Genomic DNA, 21,391 nt, shown 5'->3' with positions numbered 1-21,391 from the left:
AAAAAAGTCTATTCTACCAAAAGCAATCTATAGATACAGTGCAATTCCAATCCAAATTCCAACAACATTTTTTAATGAGTTGGAGCAACAAATCACTAACTTCATTTGGAAGGGAAAGAGGCTCCAGATAAGTAAAGCATTACTGAAAAAGAAGAACAAAGTGGGAGGCTTCACACCACCTAATATTAGAACCTATTATACCACGACAGTGGCCAAAACAGCCTGGTACTGGTACAACAACAGATACATAGACCAATGGAACAGAACTAAGAATCCAGACGTAAATCCATCCACATATGAGCAGGTGATATTTGACAAAGGCCCAAAGTCAGTTAAATGGGGAAAAGACAGTCTCTTTAACAAATGGTGCAGGCATAACTGGACATCCATCTGCAAAAAAAATGAAACAAGACCCATACCTCACACCATGCACAGAAACGAACTCAAAATGGATAAAAGACCTAAATATAAAATCTAAAACGATAAAGATCATGGAAGAAAAAATAGGGACAACGCTAGGAGCCCTAATACATGGCATAAACAACATACAAAACATTACTAACAATGCACAAACACCAGAAGAGAAACTAGATAACTGGGAGCTCCTGAAAGTCAAACACCTATGCTCATCCAAAGACTTCACCAAAAGAGTAAAAAGATTACCTACAGACTGGGGAAAAGTTTTTAGCTATGACATGTCTGATCAGCGTCAGATCTCTAAAATCTACATGTTACTGCAAAAACTCAACAACAAAAAGACATCCCAATTAAAAAATGGGCAAAGGATATGAACAAGGCACTTCACTAAAGATGACATTCAGGTAGCTAACAGATACATGAGGAAATGCTCATGATCATTAGCCATTAGAGAAATGCAAATCAAAACTACAATGAGATTGCATCTCACTCCAACAAGGCTGGCATTCATCCAAAAAACACAAAATAATAAATGTTGGAGACGTTGTGGAGAGACTGGAACACTTATACAACTGCTGGTGGGAATGTAAAACGGTACAACCACCTGGGAAATTGATTTGGGGCTTCCTTAAAAAGCTAGAAATAGAACTACCATACGATCCAGCAATCCCAGTCCTCGGAATATATCCTAGAGAAATACGAGCCTTTACACGAACAGGTATATGCACACCCATGTTCGTTTGAGCACTGTTTACAACAGCAAAAAGATGGAAGCAACCAAGGTGCCCATCACTGGATGAATGGATAAATTATGGTATATTCACACAATGGAATGTTACCCATTGATAAAGAACAATGATGAATCCGTGAAACATTTCATAACATGGAGGAATCTGGAAGGTATAATGCTGAGTGAATTACTCAGTTGTAAAAGAACAAATATTGTGAGACCACTATTATGAGAACTCAAGAAATAGTTTAAACAGAGAAGAAAATATTCTTTGATGGTTATGAGAGTGGGAGGGAGGGAAAGAGAGAGAGGGTTATTCACTAATTAGATAGTAGCTAGAACTATCTTAAGTGAAGGGAAAGACAACACTCAATACAGGAGAGGTCACCACAACTGGACTAAACCAAAAGCAGTTTCCTGAATAAACCAAATTCTTCAAAGGCCAGCATATCAGGGGTTTGGGGAACCACGGTTTCAGGGGACATCTAGGTCAGTTGGTGTAATAAAATCTATTAAGAAAACATTCTGCATCCCACTTTGGAGAGTAGCGTCTGGGGTCTTAAATGCTAGCAAGTTGCCATCTAAGATGCATCAATGGGTATCAGCCCACTTTGAAGAACACCAAAAACACAAGGTAATTATGGGCCCAGGAGACAGAAAGGGCCACATAAACCAGAGACTACATTAGCCTGAGACCAGAAGAACTAGGTGGTGCCCAGCTACAATCCATGACTGCCCTGATAGGGAACACAACAGAAAACCCCTGAGTGAAAAGGAGAGCAGTGGGATGCAGACCTCAAATTCTCATAAAAAGACCAGACTTAATGGTCTGATTGAGACTAGAAGGACCCCAGAGGTCATGGTCCCCAGACCTTCTGTTAGCCCAAGACAGGAATCATTCCCAAAGCCAACTCTTCAGACAGGGATTGGACTAGACTATAGGATAGAAAATGATACTGGTGAGGAGTGAGCTTTTTGGATCAAGTAGACACATGAGACTATGTGGGCAGCTCCTGTCTGGAGGGGAGATGAGAGGGCAGAGGGGGTCAGAAGCTGGCTGAATGGACGCGGAAATAGAGGGTTGAGAGAAGGAGTGTGCTGTCTCATTAGTGGGAGAGCAACTAGGACTATATAGCAAGGTGTACATAAATTTTTATATAAGAGACTGACTTGATTTGTAAACTTTCACTTAAAACACAATAAAATTAAAAAAAATTTTTTTGTTGTGAGCATTAAGTGATGTTGCATTGTGAAGCTCTTGCCTGGGACATGGTAAGCTCTCAGCAAAAATGTATGTTAGCACTTGTTATTTGTCAAGCATCTACTATGTGCCAAGCCCTGTGGTTCTGCATAGCAGATCTTATTAGTTCCATTTCAGGAGGTTGAGTCTCAGAGGTGAAGTCACGTGCCCAAGGTGAATGGGTGTGTGAGGGTGCCAGAAATAAACCAGGTTGGCCTGACTACAAAACCTAGGCCATGGCTGTGGTTTCGAGAGTAAACAGTGTTTGAGCAGACATCCTTCTGTGTAAATGGGCTTAGAGCCAGGAGGGTAAACAACTCCCTGCTCTACTCCATTCAGGGTAATTCATATCCACTGAGTAAACAGACCATTCTGGGCAAGAATTCTCTTGTGTCAACTTGTCTGTTCTAGGAATTCTCAGTATACACATTGGAGCCCAGCCAAAAAGTCAGCATGGGGCTTAGTTAATAAAAAACTGAAGGGACCTTCTAGGAGGTGGTTTTACCCATGGACTCTCCCTTGGTATCTCCTAAAGGATGAGTTTTTAGACTGAGTCTGACACACAAGTCCTGGCATCTCCAGGGAGTTAGGGAGCACAGTTACCCTACCTTATAGGCTCACTGAATTGATAGCCATCCTCCTCGCCCTGGGCCTGAATTAGATGCCCTTTCTGTGTTCTCATAGTTCCCGTGCAAGCATCGTTAGGACAAATTGTCACATTGCTTTTGCTATTCCCTTGGCTTTCTTCCCATCAAATTGAGAGCAAAACGCTACACCCTATTCACCTTGCCACCACGAGTCGGAATCAACTCAAGTTTTTTTGTTGCTGCTGTTGTTTGATTTACCTTGTAGTCCCTGAATTTATAACACTTCCTGGAACAACAACAGTAACCCCCATGTTATCATAGTTGACATTTACCGGGCTCTTCCTATATGTCTTTTTGAAATACTGTGGTGATCCTTGCTTTAATGGTGAGGAAACAGAGGCCCAGAGAGGTTAGCTTACTTCCAGTTTCACAAAGCCACAAGAGGTAGAGCCAGATATGAACCCAGACAGTCTAATTCCAGAGTCACACTTTTAAGCAATACTCTGTAGTAGATGCTGAAGTAATATTTGTTAAATGAATATACGTATGAATGTAAATGCTGAGTTTTAAGAAACATGATATGACCTGTGACAGTCTTAAATCTCTGCAACGGTAAGCTGTAACGGGGCTCTTCTCTACTGTCTGCTTATGTTATCCTGCACGTTGCGTTTGAGAAATGCAAATGCAAGTTCTGGCTGTACCATTGATGAGGGTCATTTCTTGGGCCAGTTACTTTTCCTTTCTTAGTCTCATTTTCCTCAGCTGGGAAATAGATAAATAATGGTCACTATCTCATATAGAAAACTTAGAATTAAGGGGAATAATGTAAGTAATGGGCTTCAGTTCCTGGAACACAGTACTTATTCAGCAAATGTTAGCAGGTATTGTTATTACTGTCACTGTCACTATTATCGTGAACATTGTGTTAAAACTTTATAATCGAGAGCATTGCTTCCTACAAGTGACAAGGAGTTTTAAGCCAGGGTGAGTGAGTTCTAAGTGACATTACTACGGCCTGATAACTAAGGTCACCAAATTCAGGGCAGAAGCTTTTTGACTCATGAATTTCAGAGGCCTGCAAAACATTCCAGAGTTAATGACCACTTCATCCAATATCTACCTTGTCCTGTGGTGTTCGGGAAGCGTGGGCAAGGAGGGGTCCAGGGGACGTGCATGTCAGTACCAGCCATCTAAGTGAGCAGTGGGTTCGAAGGCTGAGAGGACAGCTGGATAACAAAGGCTGTTAGGTGAGAACAAGGAGACTGAGTACCTAACAGCTAGTAAGAGTTACCATTTATTGCTCACTTGATGTTGAACTTGGGACACACTAGAGACTCATTCATTCATTCAACAACATTCTGGACCCAGGGGATCAGTAATGACCAAAACAGATCAAATCCTAGGTATTCAGGTCCTTTTCTGTTATGCATCATTTTTATTAACAGAGTCATCACACAGTATATGATGTAGATGTTTTCATTCCCATTTTACAGATGAGGGAGCTGAGGCTCAGAGAGGTTAAATACTTTGTCCAAGGCCTCATAGCTGGAAAGTGGTGAAGCTAGGATTTAATCCAGGCCTTTCTGATGCTAAAGTTCACTCTTTAACCATAATACGAGACTGCTTGTCAAGGAAATAGCAAATGCTGGAACCCAGGGGTCAGGGGGGTGGTAGTAGTGGTAGTATTTGTTCATTCAGAATCCTTTCTAAATACCTGTCATTGTGTCATAGCAATAATCGTGATCATAAATTTGCAAAAACACAAGAAGCTCTGGTTTTGGCTTGTAGTCTTGAGCTGAGTTTATCATTTTACTGCTTGCAATTGAAATTGTACTCGGCTGCCCTAACAAAGAGAACTCTTCTGCTTTGGCTGATAACCAGATAGAAGCTATGAAACCAGTGCTTCGTTCACAACAAGTCTGCTTGGTAGCTCCTGGGTGCCCTCCAGCGCCTGGACGAGACCAGTGGGCACCATGCCCATTGCGATGCTGTCCACACCCAAGAAGCTGGTGCTCAAACTTCAGTGGTGTTGTACAGAAAGAGTGAAATGCTGTGATCCGTTCAGGGCTGTGGATGATGGGGCACAGAGCCAGTGGGCTGCTACTGACCCATTGGCTTAGGCCTCTTGTGTGCCTGTTCTCCATGATTTGGGAAGGAAGAAAATGCCACTGCAAAGGAGAAGTGGGGCGGCCAGTCGGGGCATAATGAGCCTAGAAGTAGTGCTCAGTCCATTACTTGGTGGCCTTATTTTGTTTCCAGAGGATGCCATTGTTTCTAGGTTTCACAACCACTATTTAGCTTTACAGTCCTGCTCTTTCAGTCTGTCTGTCGATTCAGAAGCTATTCCATTGCACTCTGGTCCTATCGACATACCATCACAGTGCAAGGACAGTGCAGTCAGGCAGGAAGGACACCATTGTGGGACCTCAGGACACCCGGATTCTGGCCCTGGCTCTGCCCCAGCTGGCGGTGAAAACTTGGACAAGTGTTTTCACTCCTGAGCTTTCATTTCCTCACCCATAGATAGAAGGGGGTAGAACTGGGTGTTTCCTAAGACCCCTTTCAGCCCTAAAATTGTGTTATCTGATTTTTGCAGCCTTAAAATGTTTTTTCATTTGTATGCCCTTTATTCAAAACCACACGTTCTGCCCCTTAAGCGCAGTATTCTTTCTGTTGCCCCAGTGCCCAGAGTGCCGGCATTTAATGTTTCATAACTATTTGTTAAATTGATGAATGACTATAGGAGGAAATAATGAATGAATGAAACCACTGTTAGCATGCTAATGTAGTTTCCAGACTTTGGGTCTCTGTGTTTCATTGTGATTTGCTAGGAGGATTGAGGGAACGTGCAGTGTAGCATTTGAATGGTATAGGCACAGAGAAATCCATTTCTAACTGTTGTCATTGTAGTTATATTCCTCGTGTTCTACAAATATAGGATAGTGTTATACAGAAGTTTTACAACCAGCTTTTCTCCCATTTAATAATAAAGGTTTTTTCCATGTCACTAATATTCTCTCATGTACTTTTAATGGCTGCATCCTATTCTGTTGTAAGGTTTATAATTGTTTATTTAACCAATCCTGTACTCTTACACGTTAAGCTCATTCGAGTTTTCCGTATCATAAACGACTTATCTCAGTATTCTAATTTACTTTTTCAAGGAACATGTATTGCTTTTGTAACAGGAAAAAAATGTTTTCAGTAAAAAAAAAAAAAAAATGCCCATCCCTGCCTGTTTAAGCTAAAACTGTCTATAAGTGTGTCTAGGAAGGCAGCGTGGCAGTGCTTGAGTGCACGCTGGCCTTGGAGTCCCACATGAAAACAGACAGTGATCGCCATCAGTTATGCTCCTGTTGAACGGGAGAGAAGCAGTTTTCCTAAATCCAAAGCATTGCGTTGTCCCTTTCCCCTCTTCAACAGGACTAGGAGGAGATGTAGGGCCAGGTCACATGGGAAGAGGTCCCAGCCGGAGATCAGAGGCCTGGGCTTGAGGCTCCCCTCTGCTGTCTGGGCTTACACAAAGAGCTTAACCCTCTGGACCTTGGTTGATTTTCCTATGAATGAATTATTAATATTGCTTGGTTGGTTTTTCTGTGAATGAGAATATTATTATCTGCCTTTTCATCACATTTTTGGAAGATAGAAGTAGGGGAGGTTGTGAGCATAAAATGAAATAGTAGATGCAAGATTAATTTGAAGCCTTAAAATAATCATTGTACAGAAATCAGTTACTGTGAATATAGGGTCACTGGTTCTTTGTGTACGATTCATCCCTGGAACTGTGGCCTGGAATGTATCTGGAGTTAACAGTGGTTTTGAGAAAATCCTTACCTCACACACCACCACTTAAGAGGAAGCAAAAGCAGTAATTCAGTCCTCTACTATTTGCATGCTTTTTTTTTTTAATCCTTGCCAGGGGTAGCCTGGCCACGAGTCCAGAGGGTGAGCCCTTTCTGATAGAGGTAGTTTTGTTATTGTCTCCCTTCTAGACAAAGAATTCTTGAGGGAGAAGGAGAAGCTAGAAATGGAGTTGGCGGCGGTACGGACTGCTAGTGAGGACCAGCGGAGGCACATCGAGATCCTGGACCAGGCTCTGAGCAACGCCCAGGCCAAGGTCATCAAGCTGGAAGAAGAGGTGAGACCAGGCTCCGGTGGGCAGAGGCAGAGCCCGTGGTGCCTTCATTCTGTTTTCCTAACCCTGCTACCTTAACCAGAGCCAATTCCAAGGAGTTGAGAGGCGGGAGGAATGTGGGAAACCTCCCAAATGAAAATTAATAAAAATAGCATTCATCCAACCCAGAGCCAGGCAAAGTATGAAAGGCACATGTGAACACCATCAGCAAAGAGCTTACTTTCAGCCTGAAACCCAGCCTACAGCCCATTGGTTGGTGAGTGTCCAGGGCTGGAAATAAATGGAAGGATTGGAATCTACTGGTGCCTGTAGAACACAGAGATTAAAATTTTTTCAGAATAGTTCAGTTGCTGTGTCTTTGGGCTCTTGGTTGCATAGAAATAGGCAAAGATCTGATGGGGATGCAGTGGGCCTGGCATTCAGCAGACCTGGGACCAATTTCTAGAAGCTGACTCAGCCATGCAGAGACCCCCTTCCCCCAACCCAGGAAATTTTGATCCCATTATGATCTCAAGCATTACTGGTTTAGTAGTTTCTGATGACATCAACCCTTTAAATTTTTTTCCAGGTAGACCTTTCCTTTAAGCCTGACCTTGGGATTAGAATGACCATTTCTGAGGCCCAGTATAGGGGGATTTAGGCTACAGGCACCATGGCAGAAAAGGAGGAGCAGTCTAGCTGAGTAGACACCTTCCAGCTTTGTGTAGCGATAGGCAGGCACCTCTGTGTTGTTGTAGGGGGCTGGCCTGAGCAGGATCCATTGTGGAAAGTAGAAGCTCAAAGTCTGAAAGAGACTTACATGAGATAATCTATGTAAGGTACTTACCTTGGTGTTTGGCACACAGAAATCACTATTGTTAATAACCTAATTGTTCTTGAAAAAAAAAAGTCTACCCCTTCAGACAGTATCTCCTGATACTGGGTAACTAGATTGTATCACCAAACTTCAAGGATAAAGTAGCTAAAGGGAAAGATAGTTCAGCAAATGAGATCCTTGTCCATTTGAAGCCTGTTAAACCTGGTAAGTACTGGGTAAAAGCCAAGATTTTAATACTAGAATGAAGGTCCGAGCAACAGCTCCAGAGTATCTTTCTTTTTATGACTAAGGAACTCATTAAAGACGAAACACTCATCACAGAAAGTGACCTTAACCCCTTAAGGACAGGTGGCCTGCTTTGGGGAAGGGCGGCCAGGACTCTTTATTATCATCATCACTGAAATCATTTATTGAGGCTCAAGCTCCATGTGGAGCGAAGGAAAATTTTAATTGTTAAAAAGTCTTTCAGTTCTAAGGTTTCTTTTATAGTAGAAGTTAGTTGTGAGCTCCTTGAAGATAGGTTCTTTGTAATCAGCATTATGGATTTGCCTATGATAACTTCTTGTCATTAGACTTAGATGAAACTTGCTTTCTTGAACGTAGCCTTTCTAAGATGTCTCTCCTAGATCTGATTTCCGTGTCACTCCTTGCTCTTACTGCAGGTTCTTTCGAAGGGTCTTAGTTCAGTGCCTGCCATAACTTACTGTGGTGGCCAAGAGCGCGGGCCCCAGGGCCAGGCTGCTGTTAATTAGAACCCTGGCTCCATGACTTTCAGCTGTGTGACCTTAACCTTTTCAGTCCTCACCTTTCTTGTCTCTAAAATGGAGATAATAAAGGATTTTACCTCTTACTGTTACTGGAAGGATTGAGTGAGATAATAGAACTAAAGCACGATGTTGGGCGTGGCAGTGCTCCACAGATATTAACTGACATGGCTGATATTGCTGATCATGCTCACCGTTGCATACTCCTTGCCAGACTTAAGGTTGATACAGTGCTGAATGAGACAAACACATACCTTCAAGGATCTTGCAGTTGAGTAGAGATAATATTAATCTATTAGTTTAGCAAATCTTACTGAGTGCCTGTTGGATGCCAGGCACTGTTCCAGGCATTGGGGGCTCAGCAGAGAACAAGAGACAGTCTCACGGTGCTCACGTTCTAGTGGACGGACACCCAGAAAACTAATGCAGTGTAAAACATGCTAAGTGGTGGATGAATGTGCTCAAAAATATTTGACTGAATTAGGCCTCTAGCACAGTGGCCTACACCTCATAGGTCCTCAAATGCCTATTAAATCAAACCACATAGTCAAAAGTATAATGACTGAAAGGGGTAGATGAAAACCGATCCCAAGAGCAGGTTTAAAAAAGGCTGTAAAGTCACTGTCCCTCCTTGAAAGGTCACCAGAAGTGCCTCTTTTTCATTGCAGTGACATAGGATGAGATGTAGACACAGCTCACGGCAGTGCTGCCTGCTAAGTCAGAAACCTCACGGAGCAGCAACCTCGTGAGTCACTAACGTGTTCCGGTGTGCCCATGTAACCACAGGTTGAACTCAGGATCTGAGTCACCCGTAGGCCTCTGCACGCCCAAGTGCAGAATGACAGGAAGTAGCATCCGGTGTCTTCTCACCCAGAACCAGATCATGTAAATGCCCCAGCCTGAGTTTTTGGCACTAGCCAATTCCCAGAAAGGAGAAATAGGCCTAGGATTTATGAACATGGGCCAAACTCCTAATTGGAAAGTCTGCGGGTAAAATTTTGAAATCATTGGTCACAACCCTAAATTCTTACCTGATAGGACATTTACACAAATCATTTTAACCTTAATTTCTCTTTCCTCAGTTATTGTGCTGTTTGAGTGTTCGTGATTTCCTTCCTGTCACTTCAACTAGGTTGTCAATTACTCAGCTGTAAAGTCCTCTGAAATCTTTAGGGGAAAATTACTCCATAAATATCTATAATAAGAAAATTTTACACTTACTGATACACAGATGGATACATATGCATAATTTCTCCATCATCATAGTAATTTATATTTAGCGTAGAAAATTTGAAAAATACAGAAAAGCATAAAGATGATAGAAATTACTATTCTGCCACATGGAAAATCACAGTTAATGGTTTAAGATTTCTTTCTAGCCTTTTTTATGAATATATCTTTATGCAATTGTGATAATATGTTTATGCAGTTGTGATAATATTGTATATAATCTTTGATTCTGGGTTTTTCCTTTAACGTTGCAGAGTAAGCATTTCTTCTCGATATTAAGAACCCTTTATTAACTGCATTTCCAAAGCCTGAAAATGTTCTAATTATTAAGCAGTAACCGAGCATTGAACTCAGAGTCGTACGAAATAAATTACCGAAAGTGCCCTAGTAGGTCTTAAATTCCAGGCATCCCAGCCATCATAGGTATACCTGATGGCCGTTTTCTGAATCTTTTTTGTCCCAACACACCTGAGATACAGGAATAGGATGGGTATGTGCTCGTGTAGTTTCAACGGAACCTCCAGTTAATCTGACCCCACCTCCACCGGTCTAAGCTCCATGCTCTTTTTTACTCTTCTTGGCTCAGTTACGAGAGAAGCAAGTATACGTGGAGAAAGTTGAGAAGCTGCAACAGGCCCTGACCCAGCTGCAGTCTGCATGTGAGAAGCGAGAGCAAATGGAGCGGAGACTGCGCACCTGGCTGGAGAGAGAGCTGGATGCACTGAGAACCCAGCAGGTAAGGGCCAGGTCAGGTAGACTGATGAACCAGACACGTTCATCCCCAGACATAGGGATACCTGCTGTGTGCCAGGCACTGCGCTCTGCCCTGAAGACCTGGGTCAGCCAGCACATACCTCAGCAGAGGAGACAGGCAGTCTACGCACTGTGGAGTAACCAGCATCCTCACAGACAGAAGGTCATAGCTGACTCGGGGATGGGGAAGGGTACAGGGCTTTAGACAGCTTCACACAGGAGGACATTTGAGCTGGACTTGGAGCAGTTGCCTGGGATTTGGGTGGGAGGTGGGAAACAGCATGGCAGGCTCAGGACCAATGGGTGAAGTTATCCCGGGCATGTGCGTCCGATGTGGTGGCTGGCCCGGAGGCAGAGGCCAGTGTGTGGAGGGCTTTGGTCAAGGTGAGAGATTGGACTTTTTCCTGTAGTCAACAGAGAGCTAAAAACTAGGGTTTTAAGCTGGAAAGAAATGTGGTACAAAGGATCTGGGAAGGAGCCCTGTGGTCGTATCACAGTCTGGAGGGGCGGATGTTGCAGTCAGGGAGGCCAGCCTGAAGGCCTTTACTCTGGACCAGGGTTGTAGGTACAGTGGGAATCTAGGGAGGAGATAGATTTAAGAGCTACTAAGGTGGTGAGTTGGAATCAACTCAGTGGCAATGGGTTAGATTTTGGTGTTTTTAAGGGGGTGAAGGGAGTCCAACAGCTAATGCGTTTGGCTGCTAACCAAAAGCTTAGAGGTTTGAGTCTACCCAGAGGCACCTTGGAAGAAAGGCCAGACAATCTGCTTTTGAAAATCAGCCATTGAAAACCCAGAGCTACTCTGACACACGTGGGATCACCATGAGTCCAAATTGACTTGACGGCAACTAGTTAATTGGAAGGGGGTGAAATTCATAAGACATGATGATCAGTGAGTTTTTAGAGGTAGAGGAGAGGAAAGGGGTTCAAGAAGACCCCCCTAGGAAATCGTATTGGCCATAAGTTATTCCTTCCGCCACTCCTCTGCTGGTCACAGCTGTTAGTGTAACTCAGCTACGAAAATACACAGAGTAAAATGTCCCAGTCCAGGACTCATGTGTGCCTCAGCAAGGGCAGAGATTCTGCAGGTCTGATGTGTGGCTGCACTGGGCTGGGCCCTAGAGTGAGCTTGGGCTCATGTGTCACCATCCAGCATGGTGGGCAAAGCCTTGTGCAGCTGAAGAAGGGCATGCTCTAAATTGGGATACCAGAGACATACCAGCAGGGCTCTGTGGAATTACCTACTGAACAGGGCATAGTGGTTGTGGTTGCAACACTTGAAAATACTTGAAAGCATACAAGCTTTCATATCGCGGGTGCTTTTAGTTCCCTCTGAATATGGGTGCCTGGCTGGTGGATAAGGGGGTATTAATGAGATTGCCCAGAAAATTAAGAAACCCACCCTAACATCCCACCATCTTGGCTTAGTAGATACCTGGTAAGGAAGGGGGTGGACCCCTCTGAACTCCTGATATTCTTATAACCTGTGCCACATACCCTGGCACTAAGTTACTTATACCCTTCAGCTGTTCTCTGTTGCTCAGTTGCTGAGACCTGAAACCCCCAGACCCTTGAGGGCAAGGCTTCTTTGGTGCCTGGTACAATGCTGAGAACACAGTAGATACTGACAGATCTTTGGCTGACATAGTAGACCCATCTCAATACTAAGAGCAAAAGAGTGTTCTTTTAGAGTTAATATGCCATCCACCCCCTACGGTTAGATTACTTATCCTTGGATCTTCTATTTTAAGTGCTGTGAAACCAGACTCAACTCATTATCCTCCCTCTGAATCAAGAAGAAGAAATATGACATTAGAATCATTTGAAACTATCTAACTTGCCACAGAGGAGAGTTCACTGTATGCACCTCAGACCCAGACATGCTCACACACATCACTTCCTCAGACCCACAAACACTACATTCCTGCTGTGCTTCCACACTGCAGACAGATTTAAGCACACCAGTGGAGAATGGATTGCTTCAGAGTTGGGGCACTCTGGGGAAATTACTGTGCTTGAATTCTGAATGTGGAGCTGATAGCAGGCAGTCTCAGCTGTCTGTGGCTGACACAAGGCCCAGGAGGGGAAGACAGTCTTTAGAGTTATACAAAACTTTGATGCTGAGCATTTCCTTAAAAATAATGTTACAGTTTTGTTTCTTTATGAGAGTTTTAATCTATCTCTGATGATAGGAAATACACTTGGAGATTTTTCTGATACTCTTGCCTGCTCATTAAAATGATGGGTATTATTTTTTGTTTTTTCCTTTAGTACTTCTTTATTTTCTAATGTTCTCAGTGAGCATACATTATTTTATAGCCAGAAAAGGTAAAAATGTTATTACCCAAAAAAAGGTTACCAAAAAACTGAGTTTTCTAATAAGTTCCGTGGGGGTTAAGTTTGGCCAAACTCAAGTCCACCTGGATACAAGATCTGGACCCCATGACTGGTGTGGCCAGCACAGAAGCCCCAAGAAGGAGTATCCGAGGCCTCTCTGATCTGCCTCCCGCCTCACTCCCTGGTGCACAGCGCATACATCTGCCTGCCACTTCTTGGCTTGGACAGGGGTAGCCTCAGGAGAGGTTTCCGCAGCCCATGCCACACCCTGCTCCTTCACCCCATGTCAATGAGGCACTTATTATCTGCCCACGTGAACCCTCTAGAGAGTATGTTGAGGTCACACTATAACAAAGACCCTCCTCATCTCCACCCTCAGCCAAGGAATAAGACCACACTGCCTTGGCACGTCCCATGAGGCATCGTTCTGAACAGACTTTTGAGACTGTAGCTTAGAGCACTTGTTGAATCAACATCCTTCCCAAGAGCTCTTCCCTTCAGACTGACACCAGGGCACAGCGCCCCTCCACTGTGCCCCTCTATCGACTAGAACCCCCAAGTGAGCTCCAGTTAGTCCTGAGAGATGCTCTGGAACCTTCCAGAGGAGTCAGTAGACTGGTGATGAACAGAATGGCCTAGAATTGTGTACTGATTCAGAGCACAGGCTCCAGGGTCAAACCAACCCGCATTGAATCCCACCTCCTCCTACAGAAAAATGATGATCTTGGGCAAATAATCTTTCTGAGCCTCAACTTTCTTGTCTATAAAATGGGGGCATTAAATTATACTTACCCCATAACTTTAAATAAGAAAAACCTGCACAAAGGGCTTATCGCAGCGCCTGACACTTAGAAATTGATGAAGGAGGAGTAACATTGTTCTTACTCATTCTTACTGCCATCATCTTCAGAGTCATTTGAAGACTCCCGAATTCCTCCCTTACCCCATCGTTTCCATTCCCACTGAAAGGTGACATAGTATAGCAGATTGAGGGAGGGGGAAGGGGAAAGACAGGTCAGGACAGTAGGTCTGCCAGGAAAGGGAAGCTCTCAGCTAACAGGTTCTTGTTATTATAAGTAAGTTTTTCTCTGCTGGGGAGGTGAAGTGTAACACGTCTGGCTTCATTAGAAACTGGGAGGGAAGTGAAAGAGAAATAAAAATAAAGGAGTGAGGAAATTGACATTTTTAAGAATTCACAACTTTACCTTTTTTTACAAAGCGCTCAAAATAATGTTTGCATGTCTTAACTTGCACAGTAGTCCCATGAGGTAGATGAGGGGAGGCGAGAACGTTCTTGAGGAGGACACTGAGGCACAAAGACCTTAGGAGACCCCAGGATCACGTAGCTAATGAGGGCACAGTATTTTCTCTGTGTTGTTCACTGTTGTCTCTACCTCCAGCACATGGTACGTGCTCAGTCAGTGTTTGCCGGCTCACTGAACGGGCAGCAGCAGCCTCCCTGACTACCCTCAGTCTGTTTTTCTGGCTAGCCCACTTACACATTAGACCATGCTGTCTCTGTAGCTTGAATGTTGAAGTCGATGCATGTATTTAGATAACTCCTCATGGCCTGCATTAGGGGGCCTGGGAGGAGTTGTCATGATCTTGTGTGAGGCCAAAGGATTCTGCAAAAATAAGCCAGCTTAGATGGCAACACGAGGCATTAAGATAGAAACTGAGACGCATAGATGGCAGCTTAGAGAGGCCATGGAAGCTTTTTCTTGGGAAACTTCTAAAAATAGGGGAGCTTCTCCTTGGGATGGACTGGTTCATTTGTCTTCCTGCTCGAGTCCATGTGCCTGGCCAGGTGGGGGCGGTGACTTCCTGTACAGATCAGACAGATGTGTGCCTTCTGAATTCTCGCTTGAATGTCAGTCATGGGAATACTAGAATAATTTGGATGTGCAGGTTTGAAAAACTGAATAGAAACATACAGTTTACAGAAAGCCTGGGGGCTCATTTGGTCTCTGTGGTAGGATTAGATTCCGTCAGTGCAGCTCAACTGCCCAGCTGTTGTTCTAGGTAATTCAACATTCTTTTCTTAATCTAGGATAAGACATTCAGATACCTCTCACCTTGCAACCAGCTCTGCATTTAAAATTTGTAATCTCTGGAAAACAGGAGGGAAAGTGTATCCCAGGACATAGAATATCTGTGATGAAATCATTCTCCCCATGGGTACCAGGGAGCCTGGCTCGGACCGGGACTGGGGCTCCTGACCCTAAGACAGCCTGTCTCTGCCTCTGGCCTGAAGTCAGAACCTCCTCATAACCCATAGTCTTCTAAGCCGTGTTGTTTAGAGGAAAGTCTATACCTGAATTAAAAAAAAAAAAAAATCTGAAATCTAAAGATTCTCAGATAGAGTAGTTCAGAGAAGACCCCAAAACCAAACCTAACCAGCTGCCATGAAGTAGATTCTAACTCATGGCGACCTCATGTGTGCCAGAGTAGAACTGTGCTCCATCGGGTTTTCAGTGACTGATTTTTGGAAAGTAGATTGCAAGGCCTTTTCTTCTGAAGTGCCTCCGGCTGGACTCAAACCTCCAACCTTTCGGTTAGCAGGCGTGCACGTTAACTGTTTGCACTGCCCAGGGACTCCTCAAACAAGACAGCTGCTGTTTTATTTCCGCCTTCACTGACACAGATGAAAAGAATGTGCTGGAAGTGAGCCTAACTTGCATTAGAGGTGTTCAGGTAGCATTTTACTTTGTTCAGCGCTTTAAAGTTTATCAAATGCTTTCATAGACATTATCTTATTTGATTCTCCTAACAGGCATTCAAGGGGCAGGTATTAATATCTCTGTGGTACAGACGGGAACGTCACAGCTGGAAGAGCACGTGTTAAGCCATGTCACTCCCACATCTGTTGCCTTTACGTGTTATCTCCCAGCCTCAGGGGAAACAAACAGAACTGAAATCACTTCTTTGAACTCTGGAGAAATTAGCCTAGACCAGGAAGTCAAACCTTAGTTCCTGTTCTTGCCTTTGGTATAAATCAACTGTAGTACATTGGACATGCCACCTCTTATCCTGCAAAGACGTTGATCTATGTAGCCAGACAGACTCGGGTTGGAATCTTGACCCTACTGGTGATTAGCTGAGAGACCTTGAGCAATTTATTTAAGCTCTCTGAACCTTAGTTCTCTCTCGTGTAAAATTGGGATAATGTTGTCTGTTTTGCAGAGTTTCAATGAGAATTAAATGAGATACAGGAGTCTGAGAGTTAGGATGCACTGAGGTCAGTTTACACATGCGAGAGAGAGCGGGGCAGAGCGGTGATAATGTGTACGGATGTCCCACAGTATCTGGGTGGACCATTGTCTTAGTTTCCAAAAAAATGCCACAAAGTAAATGGCTCTAAAGAACAAATTATTTCTCTTAGTTCTGGAGGCTAGGAGTCTGAACTCAGGTCGTCGTCAAGACTGCGTTCTCTCTTTCAGTTCTAGGGAACAAGCCTTTTTTGTCTTTTCCAGCTTCTGGTAGCTCTGGACACGTCTTGGAATTCCTTGGCTTATCGATGTATCTTCACATAGTGTCTGAGTTCCTCTGTGTGCCTGTTCTCCCCTTTTATAAGATACCACGAAGAAGCGATTAGGTCTAGGACCCACCCTTCTCTAATATGAACTCATTAACCTAGCTGGTAACATCTGTGAAGAAAAACCCTATTTCCCAAAATAAGGTCATACTCACAGGTACAAGAGTTAGGACTTCCCTTCCACATATCTTTTTGGGAGACACAGTTCAGTCCATAAAACCATGAATTGATGTGTGTGTTCTGTGTGAATAACCATGCAGACATCATTTATATGTTCTACTTTATAGCCCATTTTGAGCATCAAGATGTTATTTCTCCTACTTGTCCAGAAACATGGAAATGGCCAGCCAGCCAACATGCCAGAATACAATGCCCCAGCCCTCCTAGAACTGGTGAGGGAGAAGGAGGAGCGGATCCTGGCCCTGGAGGCTGACATGACCAAGTGGGAGCAGAAGTATCTGGAGGAGAGCACCATTCGACACTTTGCCATGAACGCTGCAGCCACTGCTGCTGCCGAGAGGTGAGACCAGCTTAACTCCGGTGGTTGTAAAAACACTGGGTGTCCAAAGAGATCTGGAGACCCCTGTGGAGAGTGAGGTCATTGAACATTTAGAACTGGTTATATGCTGATTAGAGAGCAAGATGGTGTAAAATTTCTAGAGGGTGATTTGGCAATAAGTTCCTCCCCTTTGGTTCTAGAATTTCAGTTCTAGACCTTTATCTTAAGGAAATCATCATATAAATAACTGAAGATTTATGTTCCAGGGTGTTCATTCCAGGGTTGTTGAAAACATCAATAGTCATGCACCACATAACGTCCGTTCTGGCAACATTCAACTGCAAATACATCCATGGTCCCATAAGGTTACAATAGAGTTACGAAATCCCTATCGGATGGGATGTATCTGATTTAGGCATGTCACACTCAACAATCATGACGATCCTCAAAGAAAAAATTCTCTAAGCTGTTAAAGGATCAGCTCCACTGAAAGCTTACAAGGCTAACAAAAATGTGAAAGGGGCCTATATCAGATATTGAGAAACTGCTAATGATGTGGATCGAGGACTAGATGCAAAAGTGAATCCTTTTCAGCACATTGACAATCACGGCTAAGGTTCAAGATGCATAAAGAAAAAGCAGGACGAGACTACGACACTGAGTTTAGTGCTAGCTCTGGGTGGTTCAAGCACTTCCAACAACATTTTTTGCTGCATAATGTGCAAGTGAGTGGTGAGTCTGAGTGCTGATGTGGAGGCAACGGAAGAATTTGTTGAACCCTTGTCATTGTCGTTAAGTGTAGTTGAATCCGTTCCAACTCATAGCGACCCAGTGTACACTAGAAAGAAACACTGCCTAGTCCAGCACCGTCTTCACAGTCATGCTACTTTGAGCCCATTGTTGCAGCCACTGTGTCAGTCCATCTCCTTGAGGGTCTTCCTCTTTTTCACTGACCCTCTACTTTACCAAGCATAAGCTAATTGTAGAGGGAGGTTATTTGCCCCAGCAAATGTTTAACATGGACGAAACTTCCTTATTCTGGAAGCAAATGCCCGAGATGACTTTCATCCATAATGTAGTGTTTATAACCCACCCAGTGCTGTCGAGTCGATTCCAACTCATAGCGACCCTATAGGACAGAGTAGAACTGCCCCATAGAGTTTCCAAGGAGCCCCTGGCGGATTCGAACTGCCGACGCTTTGGTTAGCAGCCATAGCACTTAACCACTATGCCACCAGGGTTTCCATAGTGTTTGTACAATGTCCAAATCACATAATGTCCTGTCCTAGTCATCTAGTGCTGCCATAATAGAAATACCACAACTGGATGGCTTTACAAAGAGAAATGTATTCTCTCACAGCCTAGGAGGCTAGAAATCCAAATTCAGGGTGAGGGCTCCACGGGAGGGCTTTCTCTCTCTGTCGATTCTGGAGAAAGATCCTTTCATTGATCTTCCCCTGGACTAGGAGCTTCTCAGAGCAGGTACCCCAGGTCCAAAGGATGCGCTGTGCTCCCAGTGCTTCTTTCTTGGTGGTATGAGGTCCCCATGTCTCTCTGTTTGCTTCTGTCTTTCATATGTCAAAAGAGATTGGCTTAAGACACAACCTAATCTCGTAGATTGAGTCCTGCCTCATTAATATAACTGCCTCTAATCCTGCCTCATTAACATCATAGAGGTAAGATTTACAACACATAGGAAAATCACATCAGATGACAGAATGGTGGATAATCACACAATACTGGGAATCATGGCTAGCCAAGTTGACAGATATTTTGGGGGAACACAGTTCAATCCATGGCATGTCCTATTTCACAGATCTATCATGGATGTTGGAAACCCTGGTGGAGTAGTGGTTAAGTGCTACGGCTGCTAACCAAAGAGTCGGAAGTTCAAATCCACCAGGGGCTCCTTGGAAAGAAACTATGGGGCAGTTCTACTTTGTCCTATAGGGTCGCTATGAGTCAGAATCGACTCGACGGCACTGGGGTTGGTTTGGTATCATGGATGTTAAGTGAAACGTGACTGTACCTTTAAAACAAAACAGCCTGGGATCCAACCACAGGGGACTCATTAGATGATTTAAGGTACAGCCACATATGGTAACGACTGTGGAGTCATTAAGAATAATGTTGTGAAAGTATATTTTGTAAGTTTTTTTTTTTTTTTTTTAACATTGGGTATGTATCACAGACCAAACAAGAAGTGTATTTAATCCTCGGAACAGCAGGCCTTTTCCAGATGAAGCAAACAAGGCTTATAGAGCCTCAGCAGTTTATTCTAAATCACAGTGGTAGCAAGTGTGGAGCCGCACGTCAAACTGAGACCTGTCTGACTGTGAAGCCTGTGTTCTCTTAGTTTGAAAACATTTGCTGCTGCTGTTGGTTATTACCTCCATTGCTTTCTTTCCTTTTTGTAAGAGCACAGCCTTATTCTTTCTTTAAAAATTAGCTCAAAATGTCCAGCAATTCACAGAAGACACCAAGTATCTGTTAAATTATACTGTGGTCTGAGCGACCAAGGTTATTTCCCCTGATGGCTGGATCTCATGTGCAGGCATTATTGCTGAATGTATTTGAGTGGCTGTGCCTTGGACCAGTCAAGCCCCTTGCTGCTCCCCACCCAGTGTGCTTTCTGTCCATAAGTTATATTGGGTGTTTAAATCAGAGTTGTTTGGAATTCACCAAAATTGGACTTCTTAATAAGGTCTATTTTTAGATCATTTGGGATGGTAGGACCTGAACCAAGCAAGACAAGTGAAAAACTAAGGATGCAAACTGGTTATATAGCCAGAACCCCCATCTCCTTGGGACGTGTTTCTTCCTTAATGAATACAGGAAGGTCTGTTGGGATGGGAGGATACTTTATAAGCTGTATATGGGCTGTCATATGCAAGTGGAGAAGAATCCCTAGCAATGTGCCCAGTTGTTGCTTCCAGGACCTGGAAAGAAAGCAGTGTGGGCATAGAAGCCTCACTGGGCATCACGGCACACTTGCCAATAGGAAGACCTGCAGACTCGTGTGGAAAATGAGCGTTTTGGAGTCTTTTTTCTAGAGCTTAAGTGTTGTGTTTACATGTATCTAAGCTGTGAGGGAAAACAACCCACACTATTCCATCTGAGAGAGACTTTGGGAGTTGGAATAGACATTTAGACATATGTTGTGTGGCAAAGCTCCAGAGTCGTGGTCTGAAAACTGGAAGAAGCTGCAGGTTCTGGTTCAGTCCCTGCAGCGTGTGGGTGAGAACAGTGATGCCCTTTGAAATACTTGTTAATTTTTACAGAATTGAAAATATTCTTATGTTAATTTTCTAAGGTGATAACTGAATCACCTCTCTAGTCTGACGACAAGAGCAGACTGTCATAAAGTTACAGGTGAAGGTGGTCTTCTCTGCCAGATCTGGTCTAATACAGGCTGCCATGCTGCCCTGGAAAGACCTGGATGGGGAGACAGGACCCCTCCAGTCGTCAAGGCGTCTCCCTCTGTCACTGATGAGGAGGGTGTGATCCTGAACAAGGCTTCCTGAGTATCAGCTACCTCATGTGTGAAATGGAAATTATGAATCGTGACTGGTTAAAAGCAGGGAACCCAGCCACATTGCTCTGGCTGAGAATGCTAAAGCCCCAGTAGCAGTTTCAGTTTGTTACCTTGGAAGGATGACACAGGGGCCTTTATTTGTCATCTTCGTCTTAGCTCCTGTTGATTTATCAGATTAGATGTCTGTTTGGTATCTGGGGCCCCGAGGGGATGAATGGGACTGGAATGTAAAATCAGAAGTGAGGGAGTGGACAGGTCTGAAGTATTAGTCCCCTGTGATGGGTCGGAGGCTAGCTGGAGAGTGAGTAGAATCAGACAGACCCCAGTCACACACTCACACTATTCTAGGCCCGGCCTTATTTATTACCCTTCATGCAAGGGAAATATTTCTCCCTCCGCCAGAGAACAAGAGTTCTATAGGATTTATCCAAACCTGTTGTTCTCAGGTGCCATCCAGTTGATTCTGACTCATAGTGACCCTATGTGACAGATTAGAACTGCCCCCGCAGGGTTTTCAACGTTGTGATCTTTATGGGAGCAGATCACCAGGTCTTTCTCCTGCGGAGTGGCTGGGGGCTTCAAACCAATAGCCTTTTGGTTAGCAGTCGAGTGTTGTGCCACCAGGGCTCCTTTTGTTGTTTTCCTGCCCTGTCCTATTTGGAGTCCTGGGTGGGTGGGTGGGTGGATGGATGGAGTGAGTCATGGAGTCTCTTTCTGCCATCTTCCCCTTCCCCTCTTCCTTGCTTCCACACATATTTATTGGGCATTGAATAATTCTATGGAAAAGTACTCCCCATTACAGACCACCCCTT

At 44.0% G+C, this 21,391-nt stretch overlaps 1 protein-coding gene across 4 annotated transcripts in view; it reads left to right on the top strand.

The window, feature by feature from the left end:
• The window catches only part of AMOTL1 (angiomotin like 1), a 178,713-nt gene that overhangs the window by 142,705 nt on the left and 14,617 nt on the right, over positions 1-21,391 (top strand). For 3 of the 4 annotated variants that reach the window (XM_049889505.1, XM_049889503.1, XM_049889506.1), the window contains 3 exons: positions 6,967-7,112; positions 10,507-10,656; positions 16,833-17,065. In XM_049889505.1, coding sequence (XP_049745462.1) covers positions 6,967-7,112; positions 10,507-10,656; positions 16,833-17,065 — 529 coding nt within the window. The remainder of the gene's footprint in view (positions 1-6,966; positions 7,113-10,506; positions 10,657-16,832; positions 17,066-21,391) is intronic. The other variant, XM_049889504.1, reaches the window with a different exon arrangement.

This window comes from Elephas maximus, chromosome 7, assembly GCF_024166365.1.
Source record: "Elephas maximus indicus isolate mEleMax1 chromosome 7, mEleMax1 primary haplotype, whole genome shotgun sequence".
NCBI lineage: Eukaryota > Metazoa > Chordata > Mammalia > Proboscidea > Elephantidae > Elephas > Elephas maximus.
This window is presented reverse-complemented; position numbering and strand designations above follow the sequence as displayed.